The sequence below is a fragment of the Gracilinanus agilis genome, chromosome 1 (assembly GCF_016433145.1).
Source record: "Gracilinanus agilis isolate LMUSP501 chromosome 1, AgileGrace, whole genome shotgun sequence".
NCBI classification, from domain to species: domain Eukaryota; kingdom Metazoa; phylum Chordata; class Mammalia; order Didelphimorphia; family Didelphidae; genus Gracilinanus; species Gracilinanus agilis.
The window spans coordinates 356,846,907-356,874,022 of NC_058130.1; the positions used below are offsets into that span (position 1 = coordinate 356,846,907).

The 27,116-nt window shown below is 37.2% G+C and overlaps 2 protein-coding genes across 2 annotated transcripts in view; one reads left to right on the plus strand and one right to left on the minus strand.

Annotated features, from left to right (window-relative positions):
- The window catches only part of NDUFAF2 (NADH:ubiquinone oxidoreductase complex assembly factor 2), a 251,199-nt gene extending 228,928 nt beyond the window's left edge, over nucleotides 1-22,271 (minus strand). The window contains exon 1 of the mRNA XM_044663733.1: nucleotides 22,102-22,271. Within this exon, the coding sequence (XP_044519668.1) occupies nucleotides 22,102-22,228 (127 nt within the window). The 5' untranslated portion in view covers nucleotides 22,229-22,271. The remainder of the gene's footprint in view (nucleotides 1-22,101) is intronic.
- Nucleotides 22,272-22,465: 194 nt separating this feature from the next.
- Nucleotides 22,466-27,116, plus strand: part of ERCC8 (ERCC excision repair 8, CSA ubiquitin ligase complex subunit) — a 74,814-nt gene continuing 70,163 nt past the window's right edge. Inside the window, exon 1 of the mRNA XM_044663785.1 lies at nucleotides 22,466-22,576. Coding sequence (XP_044519720.1) covers nucleotides 22,500-22,576 — 77 coding nt within the window. The 5' untranslated portion in view covers nucleotides 22,466-22,499. The remainder of the gene's footprint in view (nucleotides 22,577-27,116) is intronic.

The following is a 27,116-nucleotide window of genomic DNA, read 5'->3' on the forward strand; positions in this document are numbered from 1 at the left end:
TCATCAGGCCCATCCTACAGAAGCACCATACCACCCTGTATAACACTTCCTATCTCCCAAAATGCTAAGCATATAGCAGCTATTTAATGAATATTTGTTGACTTGTTAAAAGAAATTATGAGCTAAAGAACATTTCAACCCCAAGATGATCAAAGCAATTTCATAACATTACCTACTTACACTTCATGTTAAAAAGAAGTGAAAGCCTTTGTAAGTAATTAAATTAATAAACAAATATATTACACACATACCTGCAAACCAAAATTTCAATGACATTCACACCTGTGAAAATTATTTAGAGGTCAAAACTATCCCTTTAAAAGGATATATGTGTTCTATGAAATTTTGAGGTTACCAATGGATACAATTAAGATTTTCTTCTTTTCCAGATGGTGGGATAAAACACAATAACTCATTCTATCTCCCCTTCCCCCCATCTACTTTTGGATGGCAACTATATATTTAATAGTTAAGGAATAACAAAACCTATCATGCCTTTAAGAGATTTACTAACTGGCAAAGAGATGACACCTGACTTTTTTTATAGGTCGTTGATACTTGTTTCCAAAAATCCTTTAAACTTATGAACACAATTGGGCCTAACAACCATGTGAAGCAAGTATTAAATGTACTAGTATCCCTGTTTTTAGAAGATAATGAAATTAAAACTCAGGGAAGTTAAATGGCCTGCCCATGCTCAGTCATAGTTGATATTAAGTTTGAAACTCAACTCTCTCTCAATTCCTGAGAGCTTTCTTTCCATTACTTTATGCAAACTTTCCATTATATCATGAAGTGATGAATCATCCTGTATGCTTAGACAGGTACTTCCTAAAAATGATTTGTTGTGGGAAAGAAAATGTAATTTTCATCTGGTGAGACAAGGTATCTATAGTTAGTTTGTAAAGTTTAGATGCCATATATCTGTGTACTATAGGAATTTATTTTATGCAAATTTTTAAATCACCTTTGCCAATAATATTTCTAAATTTGCATTTTATCTGTTCCCTTGGTAACAATGCCCTCAAAATGAATTTAACTCATATCTAGACAAGAAGTAACAAGAAAAGTGAAGTTAGTGCCAAGATCAAGATATCAAACAAGAGAACAGTGGAGAAACCGGTAATTAGGGTTTGAATGTAGAATTGTCAGTGAGCCACAAGCTAGCTCAGTGGCTACAAAGATACAGGAGGCAATGTCTCTAAGTAGGGTTGAGTGACTAGGGAAATTAGATAAGAAAAGTCTTTAGGACTGAAGACAAATCCCCTAGAAGGACTCCCAGAGATAAACCTTATTACTGCATTCCCACCACTTTCATTTTAATTCAATTCAACAAACATTTACTAAATACCTACCAAGAAACAGACAACACTAAACTAACAAAATAAAAGAGTAACTGGTGTTGAGCTTATACTTCTAAAGGAAAGAAACAATATGTATGCAGATAAATACCATATACAAAATTGAGAGAAATTAAATACAAAAATAATTGGGATGAGGGAGGGGGTGGGGAAATCAGTTAAGTGTATCCAAAGTATGTGACACCCAATCTAAACCTTAAGCAATCTAGGTGATGAAAACCTGAAAAAACAAACAAATAAACAAACAAAAAACCTCAGAGGCAGGAGATAGAATGCTGTCTTAAGGGGAAAAGCAAGTAAGCCAGTAGAAAAGGAATGCAGTGTGTGAGGCTGAAACCTGCCATCAATCCAGAAAGACAAGTAGGCTCTGAAGAGCTTTAAAAGAATTTCTATTTTTTTTCTTCCTTGAAACAATGGGAAGCAAATTAAGAGTGGGTGGGTGGGGGAATGATGTCATCAGACCACTTTAATTATGCCTGCACCCAAGAAAAGAAGATTCTTTTAAAGTCAGATCTTCTCAATGATACAGGTAAAACCCAGTGGAATTGTGCCTCTGCTATAGGGAGGGGAGAGGAGGTTTGGGGGGAAGGGAAAGAACATGAATCGTGTAACCATGGAAAAATATTCCAAAAAATAAAATTTAAATTTGAACCTAAAAATAAAAAGTCAGATCTTCACTCTCTTGTAATCAACATGTTCTGACATGTAGAGGGAATGGACTTTCTCATTTTCAATCTCTAGTCAGTTTTTTTTTAAATATAAAGTCCACTGCTTATCAGTAAAGTATAATGAAACTGTATTTTTCTTTGTGTATAAAAATATTATTATTGACGCACCACTATAAGGGAATAGCCTTCAAACTGTGGTGATGGATATGGGCTGATCAATCCACACTATCATCCTATTTGTGAATAAACAGCATATATCATGGCCATAGAATAGGGAAAAGTTGACAAAAGGTAAAATGTATATCTTCAGCCTCATCAGCACCACTCATTAATCAAATTAAACTTCCAATTAATAGTTTTAATAATGTTCCAGTAAGACTACTTTAATAAAAAAAATTATTATATAGCACATACTTGCCAGACACTATGCTAAGTATTTTTCAATTATTCTCATTTTATCTTGTGAAAAAATATTGATATTATGACCTTCATAATATTCAGTTTACATTCGCTCCTCTTCTAATGTGATTTTCTACCAAACTGATGAGAATTTAAAATGACATGCTCAGAAAGTCCATTCAGTTGTCACTAGAATATATCAGAATAAAATAAGGGAAATATGACTGTGAAGAATGAGTATCTTAGTAGAATTTAGATCAACACCTGACTTGGTTTTTGTTAAAAACAAGATAACAAATTTTAGAAGATATGGAAATATAAGATAGCTATTAAATGTTTACAGGCAAAACTTAAAACAAGCTCAACATTATTATGTGGTTTATCTTTACAAATGTACACTAAAATAAAAGATATTACTTCACAGAAAATTTAGAGTAAAAGGTGGAAAAAGAGACATTGTCTTCTATAAAACAAGATACACGACTACAATAAAATGCAGAAACTGTATAAGAGATTTTATAATCTGTATAAGAAATTACTAAAATATGAATGGTTTGAAAATTACTGCAGGTTGCAGAGTAGAAACAATTCATCATGAAAAAAGCTTTGACAGTATGTTATACAGTAAAAAATAAATGCATTACATAGATAAATCTACCCAGTTTGGTGAAATATTTGTCCTAGATACTAAAATAAGTCATCAATCATGGTTACCTATGTCCATTGCTACCTCCTGCCCTGACTCCAGTCTCATCTAGCTTTAGGAATAGGAGCCTTATCACAGAATTATAATTAGTTATAGGCTCAATGCTACTTCCAAATTTAAAATTATATCTGTGCTATTTTAATCATGTTTACCTTTTAAAAAATTTAAATGGTGAATTTTTAAAACTGTAACAGAAATATTATTGTATCTCTATGAATCTGAGCATTAGCTATTTTGATGTTTGTACTTTAGGCATAGAAAATGTCATTTTTAAAAAAAGGCATGATTTAAATTTCTCTCTCACCAAAAAAATTATAAAAACCTGAAAGGCTTAGAAACTATTTAAAGAATTGTGTCAAGCATAATAAAATTGAACCACACATGATTTTTTTAAAAATCTTTATATTTTTATAGTATACTGCAGAACCTAAAAGCCAGTCACCACCAGCTACACAAAGATAGAAAATGAGAACTTGAGAATCAAAATTGGGATCTATGTTTGGTCTATTTCTCTTGATACATGTCATTCATATGTGTATATATATACATGCATATTTTTTTTTCAGGAAAGCAAAATGCCATGAGAAAAAACTCACTTTGTCCTACTGCAAGGATGTACCTAAAAGCATATAAAAACAGAAAGATTAAAAAAAAACAGAAAGCAATCTGAAGAAAATAAAATTAGAACAACACTTTATGTCACATTCCACAATACATTCTAAATGAATATGTGACACCTTATAAAGATCATAGTATTTTTTTAAAAATTAGAAAAGAAGCAGCTAAAGTAGGAGTTGTACACAAGCAAACAAAGGAAAGAAGAAATTACAAAAGATAAAATAGGTAACTGAATATGTGAAACTGAAAAGCTTCTTCACAAAATTAAGACCTGGGACAAGAAGAGAAGCAGTCAAATAGGAAAATTATATCAAATTTCTCAGGTAAGGGTCTGATATATGAACTATTTATATAAATACATATACATATAATATATATGTTTCACATACACACACACACACACAGATATACATACAAGTCACCAATAGCCATCTCCCAAAATGGTCACGGGTATAAACAAACAGTTCTCAAAAGAAATACTGCAAATTAGTAACAACCATTGGAAAGAATCTTCCAAATCACTAATAACAAAAGAAAAGCAAATCAAAACAATCCAAGTTTCACAACCTGCACCTGGCAATCTCAAAACTTGCATCTCACAAACTGTTAACTGGAAAAGATGACAAAACATGACAAGAGTTAATGTTGGAGAGGATGTGGAAAGATAGGCACACTGGTATATTATTAGTGGAGCTGTGAATTAGTACAAACATTTTGGAAAGCAATTTGTATGTAATTATGTCACAAAAAAGAAAAAGCTAAAATATTCAGACCTTTAGATCCAGAGATTCCATTTCTGGGCTTATACCCTATGGAAGCCATGGGTAAGAAGAAAGTCTTCATATACATCAAAATATTTATAAACAACACATTTTAGGATAGCAAGGAATTGGAACAAAATTAATATCCATTATATGGAGAATGGCTAAAATGTGATTTACAAAGATAACAGAATATTATTATCCTAAAAGAAATTATGAATATAATACAAAGAAGCATAGAAAGATCTACCAAACTGATGCAAACTGAAAGTAAACAGATCCAAGAAAATAACATACACAATTATGCAATGTAAACTGAAAGAACAACCACACACCAGAAAAAGGAAAAAAAAAGTGAATGCTGCAAAATTATAAAGAACAAAGATGGTTTTTTAAAAGGGATGTGAAAGGACTGCCTAATTCATCTTTTCATAGAGGTGAGAGGTCACAGATGTTGCATGATGAACATGCTTTTGAATGTATTCAATATACTGATATGTTATGTTGACTGTTGTTGCTTTCTGAGAGGAAAAATTCTAGGGGCAAGTATGATGATATGAAAAATAAGATGTCAATAAAAATGTATTTAAAAAAAACCAGAAGGGGACAGCTGAGTAGCTCAGTGGATTGAGAGTCAGGCCTAAAAACGGGAGGTCCTAGGTTCAAATCTGGCCTCAGACACTCCTAGCTGTGTGACCCTGGGCAAGTAACTTGACCCCCATTGCCCACCCTTACCACTCTTCCACCTAGGAGCCAATACACAGAAGTTAAGGGTTTAAAAAAAAAAAACTTAAAAAAAAAAAAACAACAGAAAATAGTCCAGTAATTACCAAAATATTCATAGGACGATTTTCTTGTAGTAGCAAAGAACTGGAATTGGTGTCCATTAACTGGGGAATGACTAAACTCTGGTACAGAAATGAAATGGAATATTACCACACTTTAACATTAAAGACTAGGAAGAAAGCCAATATGACTACTACAACATAATTTCAAAGAAAAATTGGTTTCTGTACGTACAACTTTGATGACCACAAATATTGACTAAAAAAAAAATGAAAAAGAAAATTCACCTTCTTCCCTTTTGTGACAAGAGGTTGGAGACTATGGGTTTGTAACAATGTACAGACATTCAAGGCTGAATGACATATTGGTTGATTTTGTTGAACTGCTCTTTCTTTCTTTTTCTTTTTAAAAATTTTACTAAAAAACAACAAGGAAAGGCTAGCTAGATAAGAAAGAGGAGAGGGATATATACGAAATTAACATGATGTAAAAACAAAGAACAGAAATATACTAAAAATAAAACTAAAAGCAAATTTATCCAGTCACAAAGATACTAATTGGCACAGCTAGGAACTGAACTTTGTACTCTCACTCTAGATATAAGCCTTCTTTCCATTCTATTATGTGGCCCAATGAATAACCAAGACATGAACATTTTGCCTTCACCTCACTAGCATCTGTCTGCTTCTCTCCAATCACAAGGCTACCACCATCAGGTTCTTAGGTCTTCTCTACCTTTGTAACCAGAAGAATCTTAAGTGGGGTGAATTACCCCAAAGAACCCCAAGAGAGGGACAGTTAGGACAGTTAAGAATATGGGTATAAAAACAGCACCCCAAGCTTGAGTCAAACACTCTTTCAGGGGGCAGGGTACTGGGTGGATGAGATAGTGGTTTTACTACTTCTCTTTGAAGTCTAACTTAACTCTGCCCTAAAGAGTTTGGTGGATGATATTTACCCATAGAAGCAATCATCATAACTATCACACACTGAACTCTGATTTAGTTACTGCTGCAAAGAAATCCAGCTAGAAGTATCTCAACAAAACCTGAATCTACCTTACTACCTCACAAGCTAATCTGTTTCTCTATATTAATTAGGAATAAATGCAAGATGGTTAAAAGTATCTTAATTGGAGATCTGTAGATTCAGAATTTATACATTACTTAAGCCAGCTGTTTGTCTGAGAGGCAGTTAGGATCCTGAGAGAAAGGAAATCATCTTTGAAGGACATCCTGAGCCAATTAACCATCCTTGTTTAGGGGATAAATCTCAAACAGCTAAAGTCATCAATTTCCGGTGAAGTTATTCTCATTTTATATCAAATTCAGCCCTGGAAAAGCTTATCAGATAGACAGCTATACTGGTCCACAGACATTTCAGTTAAACCAACTCCCTGAGTTTTGAACTGCCAGAAGAAGGGGGGAGGAGTTATATTTACTTGCTTCCCTTTCCTTGCTCAAGGCTTGAGTACACAGCCAGGGCTTTGGGCCTACAAGCTACATCTTTACAACTACCATCTTTATATCTTTCACCTGGATAATAATCTCCCTGATTCTAGATTTTCCCTTCTGAAAGCCATACTCCACAAAGATAGACAGACACCATCTTCCTAAAGCACTGATCTGATTTTCAATACCTTGCTCAAGAAGCTTCAGTGACTTCATATTACCAATAGCAGAAAATGTGAATACCTTTTCTGGGCTTTTAAAGCCCATTACAATCTGGCTTTAGGTTACCTTTCTAGACTTACTGCACATATTCTCTTTCATGTCTCCTTAGTTTAACCAAACTGACCTACTTCTTCCCTGCACAAAACAACCCATCTTCTTTTGTGATATGGCTCAAGATGCTGCCTATGGTTAAATTTTTTTTCTCCTCACTCCTTCATACCTCTTGAAATCACCCCTTTCAAACATTGGCTGGGATGCCACCTCCTACTTAGGACCTTTAAAAAAATCCTCAAAGTTTGACTGGGCCCTCCAAAATTGTTTCATGTAAATTTTGTATTTATTTATCTGTACAAGTGGTGTCTTCCCAGTAGAATGTATAGTCCTAAATTTTCAGTTTTTGTTTTTGCAATCATTTTCAGTTTTGTTTTTGCAATCCCTGGCACAGTTTCTTGCACATTTAGTTGTTGTTCAGTCATTTTTCAATCATGCCCCACGTTTTGTGACCCCCTACTTGGGGTTTCTTGGAAACTAGAGTGGTTTACCATTTCCTTTTCCAGCTCATTTTCCAGTTAAGGAAACTGAGGCAGAGTTAAGTGACTTGTCCTGGGTCACAATAGTGTCTGCGGCCATATTTGAACTCAAGAAGTTGAGTCTTTCTGACTCCGGGATCAGCATTTTATTCACTATACCACCTACCTGCTTTCCTTGCATGTCAAAGATACTTAATAAATGCTTGTAAACTTGATTGTCTATCTGGACAGAAATCAAAGGCCCTTTTTCCCTGTTATATATTACTGGGACTAGAGGCATTAAAGTTTCAATGGACAGTGACTTTAAAAATGACTCTCTTCCTGCATATGGACTTCAGTCATTCCTACTCCATTAGTGTTTTCTTGGGCTGGTAAGTCAGAACTGCCTGGGTCAGCTTCTGAACTTATTAGTGGTTCATTGTAGTTGCTGCTACTTTGTTTCTCTATGGCTTCAAACTCTGGCATAGGACAAGCATCTGCAGCTCTGGCAAACTACTGGGATTCCATGGCAACATAGTTTGACTTCATGGAATTCTGCAATATCAGAGATTCTTTCTTCAGGGAACTGATTCTACTATGAGAATCAGTGTTCACATCCCCTCTCTGGTTGACTTTGTCAGTTGTAACATAAGTCCCAAACTCTATGTCATTAGATTCAATTCTTACACTTAGCCTCTGATGTAAAAGAGATTATAAGACCTCTTATCTAGATGGTTTAACACAGCTGAATGCTGTTGTTTTAAATAAAATTAAGTGACCTGCAGCTGGGTGTGGTCTGTGTTAAACCAGCTAACAGGCCCCCGCCACTTAGTTGATTCCTCCTTTACAACTGACCAATGAGAAAGTAAAAGGTTCTTCCCCAACTGTCAGTGCTAAGTGAACTTAGTTCTTTACATGAAATGAGAATTAGTAAACTCAAACTAATAAAGATGTTCTAGCTCAATTCAAGTTGACTTGGTTTAACAGAGTTATCTTTAATATTTATCTTCTTGTGGAAGTTTAAAAAATTGTATATTATTGATGATGTAAAGGACTGGATGCTGATAGCACTGGATGAGCAATGAGCCTAGGTAACTAATCCTATGACGTGTAAGTTAACTTCAGCTAAGAGACAATTTTGAAATGCCTACCCTCCTACCGTTCTCCAGACTGAGACCCCAAGAATAGGGATCAGCATCAATTTATAGGGTTTTCTTAACAGACTTTTTGGTCTCATGCCAGCTCATACTACGCCTGCATTCTGTATTCCAACCTCAGTAACTGGCAACTATCCTGGCCCAATATGGCTTCTTGCAAAAGTATTTACATCTTGCACATCAAAGACACTTAATAAATGTTTGGTGAATTTTTAATTGGAATACAACTTTAGCACCACTGACTTTCTTATCAGATCGATTCTACACTTTGAATTCTCTAAATCCCAAATGTAGAATGGATCTGGTAAGGAAGTCTCCAATCATGTCCAGCTTCCAAATATACCTTAAGTCATTCAGCAAGTTCCCTATGTATCCATATCATTCCATTTTGACAATCTGAGTGAAACTTATTTTCTCTTGGAATTTCAGAATACCCTTCTTGAGAGCTCCTTTTATGTCCAAGGTTGACTTCCTGTGTGGTTTTAGCTCATAACCTACCTATCTTCTCTCTGAACCCATTTTAATAATGTATGTCAAGGTGTATGTCAGATGATGCCCTGTTTTCTTCTCCTTCATTAGTACAAATTCTCAGATGGAATGTTCACTTCCCCATGAAATTCCTATCATTTCTACTTCAGCAACAAGTTTTTCCTTGTAATTGAGAACTGGAACAAAACAGTAGTTTCTCTTATTAGGCTCTTAGCTTTTTGAATGATAAAATTAAGAAAAGTAAAGAATATATTAACTAACTACTTTGTTTTGGCAGAGAAAGAGAGCTCTAACAGATTTCTGGAAAACCCGAGTTCCTCAACAGCACCATATCGTGTCTGTATTTTAGGCTTGTGACCTCTTTTTTCCTGAACCTATTTCCTCTCTCTGTACAGATGATCAGTTAAACACTGCTCTGACAATTATGCTTGTTTCTACCTCCATTGAGCTTCACCCAAATGTCAATGAATTCCATTCTCTTCCCTCTAGTTCCTAGATTTCTTAATATGAGTGTATCATAATGTACAGTACTACTTTGCATTCCTGCATACCATAACCAATCTTTTCTCCTCTGAATAACTTAGTCTAGGAGCATATTTCAGTCATTGGTCCTGTGCTGATTTAAACCCAAATATTTGAATGGTGCAAATGACTGACTTGACAAAACAAGGGATAAAAAAGAGCAGGTTGAATTAACTTCTAAAGATTCCAGATGTTGAGAACACAGTCAGAATCCATGTTGGTAGTTGTGATTCAATCAAGTGCTGACCGAATTTTGGTTCCGTTTTACACCAAAACCTTCCCTTTTCCGCCATGGAAAGGACACAACAGCAACCAGTGGCAAATATAGGACCACACAATTGAAGAGAACTATCATGTCTGATATCCAAGTCCCATGTGCTGATCAGTCTTTTTTTTTGGGGGGGGGGTCTGGAAAAGAGGGAAAAGGGGAACCTCTAGATACCAGTTCATTAGTGCAAAGCCTCCAATTATACATGCAACAAAGGAATCTTTAGGTTCTAGCTCCCTATGTAGAAGAGGGTCTCCTATTCATCAGCATTTCCTATCCCCCAGTGGCCTGTAATCCTAGCTATTCTGTAAAAGAGCATTTCCCCTGTGAAATGCTTTCTATACCTAGTAACTGTACATCCTTAATATCCTGGCTGTTCAGTCAGACTCATTTCTTTCCTTGTAATGTATATACATCTGGCCACAGCCAACTGTGGCCCATTCCACCAAGTTTCAGTGATACTTATGGGAAAATACCTTTCCTTTCTCATCAGGCAAATTTCCATTTATCTTATCACAACTTTCTGAGAATGCATTTTCTTAAGTCATTCTTCACTTAAATTTTCTGGACATGAAGTATTTTTTGAACTTTTATAAACTTTATGCTTTTCCAAAGAACAAGTCTAATTCTATGTAGTATCTCCTTCTTTACAGAAAAGGAGGGGAAGGAGCCTTGTTATAAGAGAGGATAATATGAGGCTTAAAAGGTTGGATTAGATTTGGTGGGAGAGAGAGAGCACACTCTCACCCACGGCCTCTGTGTAGGTGCTGCTGGCAGAAAGGTTATGCCTCTCCCCACCTGGCAGGCTTGATTAGACTGAGCCTGTCAGCAGTCCCCTTTAACAGTTACCCAGGCAGAGCTTCTCTAGTTCCTTAACCTGGGGTTGGAATAAATATTGATAAGGGTTATTGATGCGCTGATTGGATAACGGTGTGGATCTGACTTCCTGACTGATTCCCCTTCCCAAGGGCTTAGATATATTCATCACTCAGGAAAGGTACTTTGTAATAAAACACTATATTTAATTCTAATTAATGGGGTTAGGAACAAGGGAAAGCATGGAAGATTTGGGAACCTTAGTGCTAATAATCTAAGTTAATGATGAAGCTATGGAGATTGCTAGATCAGGTAGAGACCGGAGATTCTTCACCTTCTCACTAACTCTGGCCTGGCTTGGATTAGGGAAGGCTGTTGATGATCTTTGAATAGCAGTATCACTGTTCTCTCTCAGCTCTATTGACAATGATGGTAATTGCTCTCTAGCTCTCTCAGTAAGGCATGTTGGATTGCAGGTACAACCTGCTAAACCTTCCACCTCCCAAGTTCTGCTCCATTCTGAGCCAACTTGTGCTGTGCCTGGTGGGTATTTATAGGGTTGGCTTCAACTGACTTTTGCCCTGACTCACGGCACCTGGGTACATTCCGAGGTGTTCAACTGCCAGTCATGTCACTCAAAGTGGTGTCCATCTTGTCCCAGAAATTCAATATAACAGCCTTTAGATTCAATTTTTACAGAAAAACTTGAGTCAGAAAGGATAAGAAAGAAATAAGGACATTTGGACCACTGAGAACTGTCAGAAATGAGAGAAGTATTTAAAAAAGTCAATGGAGACACACAGAGAACTTACCAACCAATTTGCATTATAAAGAATCATGTAGTAAAAATGGAAGCAAAGGCAAGCAAACAGATTAAATATCAAAGCATAGGATATTAATGAAAGAAGAATGTGAGTTCTAAAATAATAAATTCATGCTAGTGAAGAAAGCAGAAGACAATAAAAATGTTTTTTCTTATCTTTTCTAGGGAGAAAATGAGGAATAAAGAAAGGACCAATCTTTCAAGCAAGTTCAAGATGAATAGAATGATAACTTATGAAATAGAGGGCAAGACAGAAATGCACAAGTCTTACATGCTTCTGTTTTCTCTACCTAAGAGAAAACCTGGAAAGGGGCAGAACAAAAATAGCTAACAGGAAATTAATGCCCCATAATTAAGAAAACTGAAAGAACACCTTAATGAATTCAAGTCACAAGGTTCAAAATGAACTGACCTATTCAACCACTATGTAGAAAGAAATAGATATGGTAGACCTGGAGAAAGACATATAGTATCTCAGTTTTCAAAAATGGAAAACAAAGTAAGAAATATAAACATACAAACCATGAGCCAATGAACTTCTTTCCAATTTCTGGCAAAATTATATAATGTATTATTAAATACATAGATAGTGAATTTCTTAAAGAAGAAAAAAAGTGATCATAAAGAGCTACCATAGCTTCATCAAGAACAGATCAGTAGGGGCAGCTGGGTAGCTAAGTGGATTGAGAGTCAGGCCTAGAGACAGGAAGTCCTAGGTTCAAATCTGGCCTCAGACACTTCCCAGCTGTGTGACCTTGGGCAAGTCACTTGACCCCCATTGCCTACCCTTACCACTCTTCTACCTAGGAACCAATACACAGAAGTTAAGGGTTTAAAAAAAATTAAAAAAAAAAAAAGAACAGATGAGTAAAAAAGAAAAAAGAAAAGAAAAGAAAAGGTCAGGCCACATGCCCAGATGAAGTCACTGACAAAAAAAGAAAGGCCTTATAGACACCAAACTATTTATAGCAGCGCTATTCATACTAGCCAAAAAAATAATAGTAAATACTCACCAACTGAGAAATGGCTAAACAAACTGTTATACATAAATGTGATGGCACATTACTAGGCAATAAAATAATAAACACCTAAATAGGGGAAACATATGAGTTGAAGCAAACGGAAGTGTGTAACAAATATATAGAATGGCACACACAGAAAGAAAACCATCCCCAAAACAACTGAAATTAAATTCTGTGAAATTATAATGATCAAGATTAGTCTCCAAGAAGAATCAGAAATCTTTCCTCCTCTGCTTCTTAAGGGAAGGGGAAGAAATAGCAACAAGGATATAACTCTGTAGTTAGTTAACCCCAGGCTTTCTCAGTATAATGGCTAGGTTAGTTCTGTTGAAATTTTCCTTCTTTTTTATACTTTCATATTCACCTCATTTCAATGACTTAGAATGTTCAGTTGCCAAGGTACAAAGGAAAAAAAACTTGGAAACTTTAGGATTCTCAACAATGCAATGAGCAGCCATGATTCCAAAATATTGATGTTGAAACACACTATCTAATTCTTTATACAGAGGTGATAGACTCAAGATGCAGATTAAGTCATATATTTTCGGGCACTGGAATCATGGGAATTTCTTTTGCTTGAATATAAATATTTATTAGGAATATTTATTGTTTTTATTTTTTCCTACAAGATGTGTGTATATGTGGTGTAGTAGTAGTAGTAGTAGTAGTAGTAGTAGTAGTAGTAGTAGTAGTAGTAGTAGTAGTAGTGGGAGGAAGAGGAGGAGGAGATCTGGCTGAAAAAAGAGACAGACATGGGGGGGGGGGGAGAGGAGGAGGAAAGCAAGCATTTATTAAGGGTCTACTAGGTGCCAGGCACTGTGCAAAGTGTTTTACAAATATTCTCTCATTCGATCCTCACAACAATCCTATGAGATGAGTGCTATTATTTAATTGCAACTTTAACAGAAAACTGAAAGAACAGAAGTTAAAATTAACTTGCCCAGGGACACATACCTAGGAAGTAACTGAATCTGAATTTGAGGTCAGGTCTTTCTGACTCCAGGCCCAGTGATCTATCCCATGTTCTAGCTAACAGTAGGGATAGCCAAAAAAAAAAAAAAAAAAAAAAAAACATCAAAAAATACCCCTTGATGCATCAGTTAAAAAAAAAAGATTCATAGAAAAGAACAGAAGGAAAGTTAGAAAGAATCTAGACAAGCAGGATGACTTTGAAAGTTCCTGGCTGAATTTATTCTATATACTTTTTAAAAAGCAAGCTGTATAAGAAACCCATAGTTTTATATACAATCATCTGTTTTTGTCTTAAGATATATATATATATATATATGAAAATGCTCACTTTAGTGTTTAAGTTTAAAATTGAAAATAAATTTTAAAACATACAACAAATAAAAATAAGACCAAATATAATAATAATAAATTTTAATTCTGCAAAGAAAAGTTTGTTTTTTTCTTTAAATCAGTGTTAGAAGCACAGGATTAGGTAAAGCTAGCTTAAAAGCTGTGAGTGCAGAAAAAGGACTGGTGGATTTCATTGACTAAAAACTCAATACAAATCAATACTGTAGGGGGCAGCTGGGTAGCTCAGTGGAGTGAGAGTCAGGCCTAGAGACGGGAGGTTCTAGGTTCAAACCCGGCCTCAGCCACTTCCCAGCTGTGTGACCCTGGGCAAGTCACTTGACCCCCATTGCCCACCCTTACCACTCTTCCACCTATGAGACAATACACCGAAGTACAAGGGTTTAAAAAAAAATCAATACTGTAATGCAGCTAACAAGAAATGAATAAAATACATTCTTAGACTACATTGCTATCAACCTAATATACTCATTTATGTATTTATTGTACTCAAAATGTAAGAACATTTATTAAGCACCTACTACATTCTAGGCACTGTAGATAAGGAAAAAAATTAAACAACTGTTCTCAAAGTGCTCCTACTCTGCTGGGGGGAAAATATGTACATAGATAAATATTTTATGTGTTTACCTCCACACACGCACACACAGTATTTATGTATGTGTATGTGTGTGTGTACATTTAAAAGACTTCAGGTAAGATAGATATCTGAATAGAGAGAGATAAGCAGCTAAGTTTCCCAACACCTACTCCAGCAAAAAACTCAGAGTGGTAGTAGACTGTATAATGATCAAGAAATCCACTGAGAATTTACAGTAATTCTTTTACCCCATAATGGCAAAAAAAATTTTAAACAGAAACCTATGCGCAACAGAAAAGGGAGTTACAAACATAACAAGCCCCAGAGTCTGCAAACAATCTGTGATAACTGGCTCCCAGTGTGACTAGAAACATTTTGTACTTTAAAGTCTCTGTAACTGGCAGCAGCCATAGCAGAGAAAGCTCAGGGTGGTCAAAAACTTCAACTGGGAAAGCTAACAATATTAGCAAGATGAGTTGGGTAGGACATCTCTCAGACCAGGGCAGCCCAGGCCCAAGATGCATCCAAATACTTAAAGGAAAAGTAAACTGAATTCCAGTGATAAAAAATTCGTGACAAACAAGTATTTATTAAGTACTTACTATGTGCTGGTACTAAACTAAGTATTCAATGAATACACAAATAAAAGCAAGAAATACAGTCCTTGCCCTCAAGGAGCTTACATTCTGATGGGAGAATGTATGGGAGGTGGGAGAAAGAAAAGTAAACTGAAAAGTTAAGGGGGGAAAAACAAGGTAGAAAAGTTAAAAAAAAAAAAACTTAGAAAAAAAGAGGTCCTAGAAATAATTCACTAACAAGAAAAAAAAAAGGAAATATAGGTACAAAAAGAGAAAGGAAGTGAGACACAGTGGCAAAGTCTACAGAGAGAAAGTGAGGCATGGCTTGGAAAATGGACCAAAAAACTATAATAGTGGAGTACTTCAATGTATCTCTTTTAGAATTAAATAAATCTAACAAAAGATAAACAAGAAAGAAGTTAAGGACCTGAAGAGAATTTTATAAATATTAGAAATGATAGCTCTCTAGCAATTATTGAATAGGAAGAGAAAAGAGCTTCTATATTTCTCAGCTGGATGTAATGTGGAAGTATCCTAGAGGGATATTAGATGTTACAACCCACCCAGGAACTCCCCAGGGCCAGTGAAAAACAAAAACCCTTGGCTTATGGAAATAAAGTTTATTTTAAAAAGGAATAAAGAAACTAGTAGGTAGGATCCTAGCACTATTCAAACTAACTCCACCCAACTTCTAAGTCTCCTGCTTAAGAAAAGTCTTTGGTTTCTTCTCTGGGCCCTGCTTACAGCTCCCTGTTCTATCTAAGACTGCCCCCCCCCAATGCTATTTGACTTAATCTAAGCTTATACCAATATAATAAGAAAGAAAGGGGGGAAAACCCTGGGTTGGCTGCTGTATTAAGTAACCAAAGTTAAAGATGGAAAGCTTTGGATTACCTTAGCCAATAGGAGTTCTGGCAGCTGGACCAACTGGCAGATGAAACCTGGACTCAGGGAAATTGTTTCCTCTACCTGGATGCCAAGGACTTCTCCACAAAATCTTGACCCTCCAGGGAGATCTCTCACAGAGAAAACCCTCCTTTAGCTTGATGGGAATTGTAGGCAAAGAGACAAAACCTTCCTCCAGTTTGGTCAAAATCCAAGAAGGAAACGAAGTTCAGTTATTTTTCAGTTGTAGAACCCCAATTCCTTTCTTACCCAGAATCCTTTCCCAGGACTTATCTCAAAATTCCCTTTTTTCAACTAACCTAGAAAACCATACCATCCCTAACTATCTTCCTACATGGATATGAAACAATTGTCCTTTGGGGTACATTAAAAATTTCAGAAAATGCAGAAGAGATATACTGAACATATTTTTACTATGATACAATAAAAATTGTCTTTAATAAAGCATGACAGATTATACAGAGAGCTGGCCTTTGAGTCATGTCTTCGCTTACATCTTAGACTTTACTCAGACAAATATTAACTATGTAACCTCAGGTGAGTCATTAACTTTTAATTTTTCATTCCTCTTTAGGGTATACTGTGACTTATTCTACCAGCCCTAGGTCACCATTTGCTCCCTTGCTCCCCTATTTTGACCCCTTTTCTTTAATAATATTTTTCCCCAATTACATGTAAAAACAATTCGTAACATTTTTTAAAATTCTGAATCCCAAATTTTCTTCTTCTCTTCCCTCCTTCCACCTTGCTGAGATGGTAAGCAATCTGATATATATTCTATATGTGAAATCATGTTTAAAATGTCCATATTAATCCTTTTGTGGAAAAAACTCAAACAGAAAAAATAAAAAAAAGAAAATGAAATATAGTATGCTTTGTTCTAGATTGAGATTCCATCAGTATTTTCTTTAGAAGTAGCTGGCATTTTTCATACATGAGTCCTTGGAGACTGTCTTCGATCATTGTATTTCTAAGAATAAGTTATCTCACAGTTGTTCACCTTCCAATATCACTGTTACTGTGTTCAATGTTTTCCTGGTTCTGCAAACTTCACTCTGTATCAGTTCATGCAAGCCTTTCCAGGTTTTTCCAAAATCCTGCAGTTGTCATTTCTTATAGTAAAAATAGTATTCCATCCCAATCATATACCACAACTTAGTTATTCCCCAAGATAGGTATCCCCTCACTTTCCACTTCTTTGCCACCACAAAAAGAACTACTATAAATCATTTTGTTCATATGGGTCCTTTTTTTAGGGGGGGGTTAGTCTCTTTGGGAAACAAAACTAATAATAGTATCCTGGGTCAAAGGGTATATATAGTTTTATGGCCAAATTTTCTATTCAGCTCTGGTCTTTTTATCAAGAATGTGTAAAAGTCCACTATTTCATTGAATGCCTATTTTTCTTCCAGAAGGATTATACTCAGCCTCAACCTCTTTTCAGCTTTCTTTTTTTATATGCTATCCTTCTCCATTAAAATGTAAGTTCCTTGAGAGCAAAAGCTTTCTTTTTATTTGTATTTGCATTTCATTCACTTAGCATAATGCCAGGCACATAACCCATGCTTTAATCAATGCTTATGGACTAACAGGCTGAATTTAATTTCTCAGCATCCTAGGCAACTCTTAAAGACTAAGTTACAGAGGAGTTACTGATATGTATCAGTGGAAAACCCATAGGTCCAATCCAACCCCCCCCCCAAAAAAAGTAGGTAATTTAAGGGTGAATTTAAGAAAAATTAACAAAAAATCATTTCATCTTTCACCACCCCAGTAACAGTCAATAGACTTGACAAGAAATAAAGAGAATGTGAAGGCAGTCTTTAGCTCTGCCAATTTCCATTTAAAATTAATTATCCTGTTAAACTCTAAATAGTTTAATTATAGCCAACTTCTTATGACACCAAGGGGTAATATCTTGACTTGTGCCTGAATTGGATTTAAGTGAGGTAGAGTTATACAAAGTCCTTGCCCTCACTCTCTTTTCCAGAGTCATGGAAGTTCAGGATGACTGACAATGGCCCAGGATGCAGTAGATGATCTTGGCACTCTAAAAGTTCCACAGAACCTGCTTCAGTCACTTTCATGGCAGTTGGAAGGAATTGTTTTCAGTCTGCCAGGGAAATCTTCATGTGCTTGGGGTAGACATTTCCATAACTCACCTACTTTGATTACCTTTAACCTGGTTTAGCCCTGTTTTTTTTGTTGTTGTTGTTTTTACTGGGGTATGGCCCCTGAGCATGCTACAGATTCTTCAATCCTAGATTTAAAATTTGTTCTTATGCTTTGTAAATCTAAAGTTTAAATCTAATTTGTGAGGGAAAAAGTAAGGGAGGGAAGGGAATACAGATTTATTAAGCACCTACTATGTGCCAGGACTATGTCAAGTGCTTTACAAATACTATGTCATTTGATCCTCACAACAACCTTGTGAAAAAAGTGCTATTATTATTTCCATTTTGCAAATAGGATGTAGCACAAATTGGCCATTTGCAGATAAATGATATTACAAATATCAAAGGAATTCTGAGAGGAAGGCAATTGATTTCACCTTAAAGGAAGGAGGAATAGTACATAAGAGCAATGATTGAGAAATAAAGGGTTTAGGTTGCTGCCTAGATGATGTAACTTAAGAAGGAAAATAAGATAATAAAATCATAGACTGGAAAAGATCTTAGATGTCATCTAGCTTAACTCTCCACTTTTACAGATGAGGAACTGAGGCTTACCAGAAATCAAAGGACTTACCAAGGTCACATGGCTATTAGGTAACTGGGTCATAACTTTGAACTCATTTCATTTGTAAGTTTTAAACCAGACACAGACACAAAATTAAAACTTGTTTCCTTCCTTTCTACCCCTAGTACCATTACACTCACATTTTCCTTTATCCTAATGACCCTAATCCACTCCTTCCTTTCCTAAATTCATTCAGTTCTGCCTGTTTTGAAATCATATCATCATTAGATTTAAAACGGGAAAAGATTGCTTTAACATGTAGTTTAATTCTTTCTTTTTATAAATGTAGAAACTGAGTCCAAGAGAGGCTAAGTGATCTGCCCAAGGTGACAGAGAAAGTGTTGTGGGAGAAACACAACCAAGTTGTAGCAAGGTTTTGCCCCAAGAATGGGAGACTCAAACCCCATTTAGTCCAGAAGTAGGGAAAGAATTTTATTTGAAGAAGATGTTTTTAAGATAGTATAATATTCTAGGCTGGTGGAATGACCTTAGGGGCCGGTAAAGTAGCCTGGGAGATTATAGAATAGCAGCCCCCATGGTAGAGTAGCCCCTAAAGCTGATGAAGTAGCCCCAGAGTTCTGAGCTGAGGGAATAGCCTCTGAACTAATGGAGTAACAACTCTCCAAGTGTAAAATAACCTTGGAGCTGACAAAATAGCAGCTCCAGAGCTAAGGGAATAGCCTGAAGGCTGGTGGAGCAGCCCATGGTGTGGATCAGGGTTTGCATATTTACTGGGGACCCTAGACTGTCAGACCCCCTGCCATATGTCTCATGTTTCCCCCCCATTGTCCCCTTGCCAACCTTTGTAAGTGTGGGAGAGGTCTTACTACTCTCCTGAAATGCCTTCATAAAAGGTGGGAACATAACTAAGGTAAATACAAAACAATGCAAATGATTATTATAATAGCCTGATAATTCAGAACTAAGATAAATATAGGCACAAACTTGTGGCACAGAGCAGCCTGACAGTTCTGAACTAATAGTACAGTTCAATGATGAGTGATTAACAATACAGAATGGTTAACTGATTAATAATACAAATTTTGCAGTTTATGCTTATCTAGGGCTAACTGGCAAGAAATACAAGATTTCAGAGTCGGAGGGTCCTACTTCCTTCACTGTCCATTACCCACCTCCATCAAAAGTAAATAATAGAGTAGGGATATGAATACAAGTCTTTTGCCATTCAATCCAACTTTGGTTAACTCCAAATGAACCCTAGGCCCCAGGTATTATATCTGCTCAGTCATTTACACCTCACAGTGAATGCATTTATTAAAATCTTTCCGGGGCACTAAAGGCTACAATTTTAGATTCAGGAAATAGAAAAGTAACATGAGTGATGTCTATTCTTTCTGGCACACAGGTTCACAGACAGTATCACAAACTTGCAGCTATCTTTGACTCCTCACACTCCTTTATATCCCATTGGCAGTCAGGTGCCAAGTCTGACCAACTCACAATACCCCTCAATAACTCTTTACCACACAGCTATCAACTTGGTTTGGGACCCTTGGAACTTCTATCTGGACTACAGAAATATTTTCTTAACTGGCCTATCTCCAGTTTCTCTTCTTTTCATTTTCCATACAATTGCCAAATTGATATTTTTATAGCATAGTTCTGAACCTGTCACTCTATTGAAGAAGCTTTAGTGGTCCCCTTGTGGCATTAAAAAATATAAATTCCTTAATTTTGGCATTAAGTTTTATTTGAGGCTTTTGATTTTATGAGTATGCTCTTACAACAATGACCAATATGGAAGTGTGGTTTACATGATGACAAGATGCTTCACCTTTCTCACTTAAACATCAGTCCCAACAAAAAAGTGATTTTACTTAAGGTAATAGATTAAATAGATTACTGCTACTAAATTACTTTACTTAAAGTAATAGATTACTACTATTAAGTTATTTAATCTGAATTTCAGTTTTCCTTCTCTGTTAAATGAAGGGGTTAGATTGGATGGATCACATAGGTTAATATATGTAAAATACTTTATAAATCTTAAAGAGTTATGTGAATGCAAACTTTTAATATTCCTTTCGTTTCTACTAGGGTTACATGACTTACATATAATATCTTAAGATCTCAAAGAAACCTGAGATCTTCCAGGTCAATAACTCTTTCTGACTGATTTCACATAACAATTCTTCATATACTGTAATTTCTAGTCAAAATAGACTAATTGCTGTTTGCCATACACCACACTCCATCTCCCACTTTTCTGCCTTTTCCATAAACTTTCATTCCTCATTCCTAGAATGCTCTCCCTCTTCACCTCTACTTTTCGGTCCCTTCAAGGCTCAGATGATCCTTTCAGAGTTTTCAACCACCACTCTAAGTTACACTTTGTGCTAACCTCACATAAAGTTTGTATTTACCTACCTACAAAACTGATGCTTGACTCCAAGCTCCTTAGCTTTTGTTCCCAATCTCGAACCTGCCTCCCGGAGACCCTGACCCCCAAAGGGAAAAGATTGCAAAATCCTTGGGAGCAGGCACTGTCATTTTTTTGTCTTTATTATACCCCAGGTACTGTCGCATAACACATACTTAACATATGTTTGTTTTAACCAAATCAAATTGGTGATGGGGAAGGGAAAAGTTACTTTGCATTTACAGAACCCCTTTCACCCCAAAAAATCCTAACAACTTCATAATAAATAAAATTAATAATAAATGTTTATTTATTATTAATATATATTAATAAAATAATAATATAAATAATAATAATAAAATAAAAGCACTCTGAGTTCAAGGGTTAAGAAGTCCATAATAAGAAAGTGGCTGATGGACCAAATCCAAAAACTATGACATGCCAAAAATCTCCTTCCTGGCCTGGCACCCAATTCCTTCCCTGGCTGCCAGGTGTGTGGATCACATTTGACACCTGGGCATACCGGCCCACACACCTGCCCTGCTGTCCCCCAGCTGGGAAGCAGGGCAGGTGAGGGGATTTTTCTGCCCATCCTGGCTCGGGGAAGGAGATTTTTAAAGCGCTCCTCAGGGATGACGCTCGGGTCAAGGTGAGGTACTCCTACCTGCACCTTCCAGGAGACAGGTAGGGACGGGTCTCTGCTTCTGCACGCACCCTGGGGAGGGGCAGAGGGGGGGACTCTTCGGACGGACCCCTTCCCAAGTGAGTGCAACCGTAAGGGCCCCTTCCCGCCGCCCAGAAGAAGCAGACGGTTGTTGTCGCCTCTCCGGGAACGCTTTAAACTCTAGGGACAGAGCACGCTGATGCCTAGAGAGCAGGGAGAGCACCAGGCGTGCCCGGTGAGTGACCAGGCTAGGGGCACGGGCGCAGAGACTGCTGATGAAGGTCATCCAGCTGTAGTCGCGCGCTTCAGTTCCCGCTCCCTCCCCCTGCCCTCACTGCCTCCCCGTCCTCTCTCACCCAGCCAGTTCTTGCGCTGCGGGATGTAATAGTATTTGTTTCCGAACTGGTCTGTGCCCACATGTTGCTTCACTTCATTCGAGAAGACCCTCCATAGGGCGCGCAGCAGACCCTGGGGCCCGCTCATGCTGCCTCTAGTTCTGCAGGTCAGACACAGGAGGCCGGCGAGGGTGGAGACTTCCGAGTCAAAATCCCACCTCCAAAGCTGATTCGAGCAATGCTCCAGCCGACCGGCAACGCCTCCACCACGCCCCTCCCAGTAACGACGCTCTTCATTGGGCGCTGTGACCCACGGCTCAGCCAATAGGCGATGCTGCTCTTGAGGTCCCGCCTCTCTGAGCAAAGCTGGCCGGATCGGGTCATGGCTGCGCGGATTCTGTGGGCAGGCAGCTGGAGTGATGCTTGGCTTCCTGGAGGCGAGGCAAGTCGGCCTGGACGATCCTGGGAGGCTGCGGAGAGCGGAGGCCACCCGGAGGTAAAGAGCCTGAGAAGCCAGGCAGGATCTGCGTCTCGATCTGTCTCCTTCCTTCCGCCTCCTTCCATGCTCCCCAGCCTTTTGACCCACCTGGTCCTTCTGTCTGCTTGCAGCTCTGAGGAGGGCTGGGCTCCCAATCTGACCAAAGCCTAGGACCCTCCTCGAGGCCTTGATCCCGATCCCTCCGGTCTCTTCCGGGAACTTGCATCTTCAACCACCTCCTCCTTCTCACATTAGATTCTCTCAGGACATTTATCCTCTCTCCCCACTCCATAATGACAGGACATGCCATCTTCCACCTCCGCGCTTTTGCACCAGCCGTCCCTAGTGCCGGAATTGCGTACAAAGAATACATCCCCGCTTGCAGGCAAACTTTAGGCATCTTTTTCTATGCCTCACCCCATAATTGCTGGGACCGTCCCTACCATCTTGACTTTATTGGGTTCATTTGCGCTTTTTTTTTTTTTTTTAAATTCTGTAGATATGTTCTTGTTGTCTCTCCATTAGACTGGAAAACTGCAAGTAGACATTTCATTCGTTGCATTTACATCCCCGGCGACCAGCACAATCAACAAACATTTTTAAGCATCAGACTTTATATTAGGTGCTAGGGATACAAAAAAAAAGTTAAAAATCAGTCAGTAAACATTAATACCCTACTATGTGCCAGTCATAGTTAGAAGCACCCAGGATACAAAAAGAGGCAAAGGACAGCTCCTGCCCTAAAGGAATTTGCAATCTCATTGAAGAAACAGCTTGCAAATAATTGTACAAACAAGCTATAAACATGATAAATTGGAAATAACAGAAAAGGAGGCACTGGAATAAAGGGATCTGGAAAGGTGTCCTGTGTAGAAGGTAGGATTTTAGCTGGAACTTTAAAGGAAGCAGAAATGAGGGAGAACATTCCCTACATGTGAGATAGCCATTGAGAACGCCAGTAGTCAAGAGATGGAGTGTCTTGGATGAACAGCAAAGAAGCCAATGACATTGAATCAGAGTATACTTGGGGGTTAAGTGTAAAAAAGCTGGAAAGGTAAGGGGAGGAAGCAGGCTCTGAAAGGTTTTGAAAGCAAAACGGTATTTTTTATTTCATCTTGGAAGTAAGAGAGCTAATGGAATTTATTTAATAGAAGGTAAAATGCTCAGTCCTGTGCTTTAAGATCACTGTGACATTTGTGTGGACAGGAAGATAGCTTAGAATAGAGGGAAACTTGTGGTAGGCAAACCAACCATTACAATAGTTACAAGCATGTGGAGGTGATATCCTGCAACAGGGTGGTGATAGTGTCAAAAGAGAAAAGAGATCCAATTTAGAGATTATATGAGGATAATAATGGTAGGCTCTGGCAACAGATTGAATGGAGGAGTTGAGAGAAAGTAAAAAAATGATGAATTTATTTTAGGACATGTTCAGTTGTAGATATGCACAAGACATCCAGTTCAAGATGTCCAATAGTTAATTGGAAATAGCTGCTAAAATGGAAGTTAAGAGAGAGGTTAGAGCTAGATAAGTAGATCTGAGAATCCTCAGCATAGAAATAATAATTGAATCCAAGGGAACTGTTAAGATCTTCAAGTGAAATGATATAGAGGGAGAGAAGCAGACCCAGGACAGAGCCCTCAGAGATTCCTACAGTTACAGGGTATGCCCTATAAAGATCCAGCAAAGGGAGACTGAGAAGGAGTGGTCTGCCAGGTTGCTCAATGGATAAAGAGCTAAGCTTGGAGAAGGGGATCCTGTATACATCTTAGTTGTATGACCCTGGGCAAGTCTCTTAACCCCAACTACCTAGCTCTTACCACTCTTCTGTTTTGTAGCCAATACTTTGGTTCCAAGTCAGAAGGTGGTAATGGTTGATAAAGAAAAAAGGTAGGTAGAAAGAAACCCAGAAAAGAGTATCATCTGGAAAACCTAGAGAGAAGAGAGTATCTGGAGAAGAAGGTAATTGACAGTGTCAAAGACTTCTGAGAGATCAAGAAGGATGAGGATGGAGAAAAAGCCATTGATTTGGCAATTAAGAAATCATTACTAACAGAGACTGTTACATTAGTATATGCTTAACAAATGCTTGTTGATTGATACTGATACCAATTATTTCAGTCTTCGTATTTCTATAGCCAATACTTAGCTTAAGGCTCAGCATGTGGCAGGTCTTTAATAAATGCTTATTGATTCAATGTTTCCTATGAAGTGACTCTTTCCTTACTACCTACAAACATGCTAAGCTCTGCCCATAAAAATCTTTGCTTGATCCTACCATCCCTTAAAGTTATTGACATCTCTCTTCTTTTTGTTGCCATATACCCTTAAAGAGTTATCTGTCACTTGGTTCTTAACCCTTTATTAGAATTCTGCTCCACTCTTTCTACTGAAATCATTTAGTGGAGAAGAAACTAAGAATATATATATGCATATATATAATAGCCTCAGTATTTTGAGGGGAGAGAAATAGGGTATATTCAGTAATGAATGTGATGTAATTCAAAAGATAAAAAATAGAAAAATAGAAACATAAACAAGATACTTAAGGAATCTGCAATTTTGCCCCTGCATAACTGAATAGATGATTGTCTAAAGTTGCTGTGCCTCTTCCTCAATTTCATTATCCTATAGCCACCTTGACAATGAGCTTCCCCAAATTTAGATAGTATGGAGTATTATGGCATTGGGCCCATTCAGATTTGAGACCATCCCAATTAAATTACAAAAAAATATTTTTTATTGAGCTAAAACAAAACAATAACAAAATTCATTTGGAAGAACAGGTCAAGAATATCAGAAGAACTAATGAAAAAATATTTAAAGGAAGGAGGTCTAGCAGTACCAGATTTTAAATTGTATTATAAAGCAATTATCAAAACTATCTGTTACTGGCTAAGAAATAGAAAGGTAAATCAGTAGAGCAGGAAAGACGTAAAGCAAACAGAAATTAAAGATTATAGTAACCTTGTATTTGACAAAAGCATAGATACAGGTTTTGAGGATAAGAAGATCACTATTTGGTAAGATTAAATAAATTTTTAAAAACAGAGACTCAAAACAGGATCATATGCTAGAAGGGAGAATCTAGTCCACCTGGCCTGGCCCAAACACTTATTTACAGATTTTTATATTGAGATCATAGAGATACCCAAGGTAACACAGAAATTGAGTATCAGAAGTGGAACTGAACCCAAGACCTCTAGCTTCAGAACCAATATTCTTTCTACTGTATGAGGCTACCTCTCTAATAAATGCTTAAGTCAACTAAATTTAAAGAAAACGCACTTTTTTCCTAGTGTTTTTTCTATCACAATATGATAAGCCAATTTTCCTATGTAACTCCTCCTTATACAGATAAACTGCAAAAACTATCTATGTCCATCTATTGTCTCAACTGAAACTGCTGTCTTCAGAATTAACAATGCTCTTTTATTGGTAAATCCAATGGCCTTTTTCAAGTCCTCAATTCTTCTTGACATTTGTGTAAAATTTGGCACTGTCCGTGGTTCCCTCCTCCTGATTACTCTTGGGTTTTGTGACACTGTTCTTCTGATTCTCCTCCTTCTTATCTTATCTATTCTTTCTAAATTTCCTGTACAGGATCATCATCATCTTTGCCTCATCACCTATTTGTGGGAATCACTCTATTATGGGTTCTTTTTTCTTCTCTCTTCTAAATATCCAGACTTCATCTCTATCCTGACTTATAGTATCCAAGGCAGAACTAGATATCTTTCCTCCTAAACCCTCCCCTCTCCTAACTTCCTAAGGTCTCTTAAAGGCAGCATTCACACACGTCAGCAACCTAGGAGTTATTCTTATTTTATCCTTCTTCCTCATTCCTCCAAACATCGGCAGGTCCCAAATCTTGTCCGTCCCCCACAACCTTCTCCTTTTCATTTAGGGACCACTTCACCTCTCACTTAGGCTAACAAACATTTTTTGCACTAGCCTTTTGATTTTTGATATCCCTGCTTCCACTCATTCCCCTCCACAAAACTTCCTCCATATATATGCCAAATCAGTATTTTTAAAACAGAAGTACTGTGTCACTCCCCTCCCTGCTCATGAAGCTTCAGTGACTCCCAGTTGTCCCCAAAGCAAAATATAAACTCCTATTTGTTATCTAAACCCTTCACAGTATAGTATAGTTCCAACCTATCTTTCCAAAATGGTTACACATCACTTCCCCTCAAACATTACACCTTCTCATCAAATTTTGCTTATTGCTGCTAAAAATACTAATTGCTGTTCAAACTTGACATTCTATTGCCTACCTCCTTTTGTCTCTGAACCCCTCTATCTGAAATTCATTCCCTTTTCATCTTTTTCTCTTGACATTTCTAGGTCCCTTCAAGTATCATCTCAGGTTCCACCTCCTACAAGATGCCTTTCCTGAACCCTACTAATGTTAGTGTCCTCTCCTTCCTCCTCAAAATTACTTTTTATATATTTTTCTATTTATTTATCTGATATATAATATGCACCCTGCTCCCCGCCCAGGTAAATGTGAGCTCTTTAAGGACAGGGATAATTTCCTTATTGTCATATTCC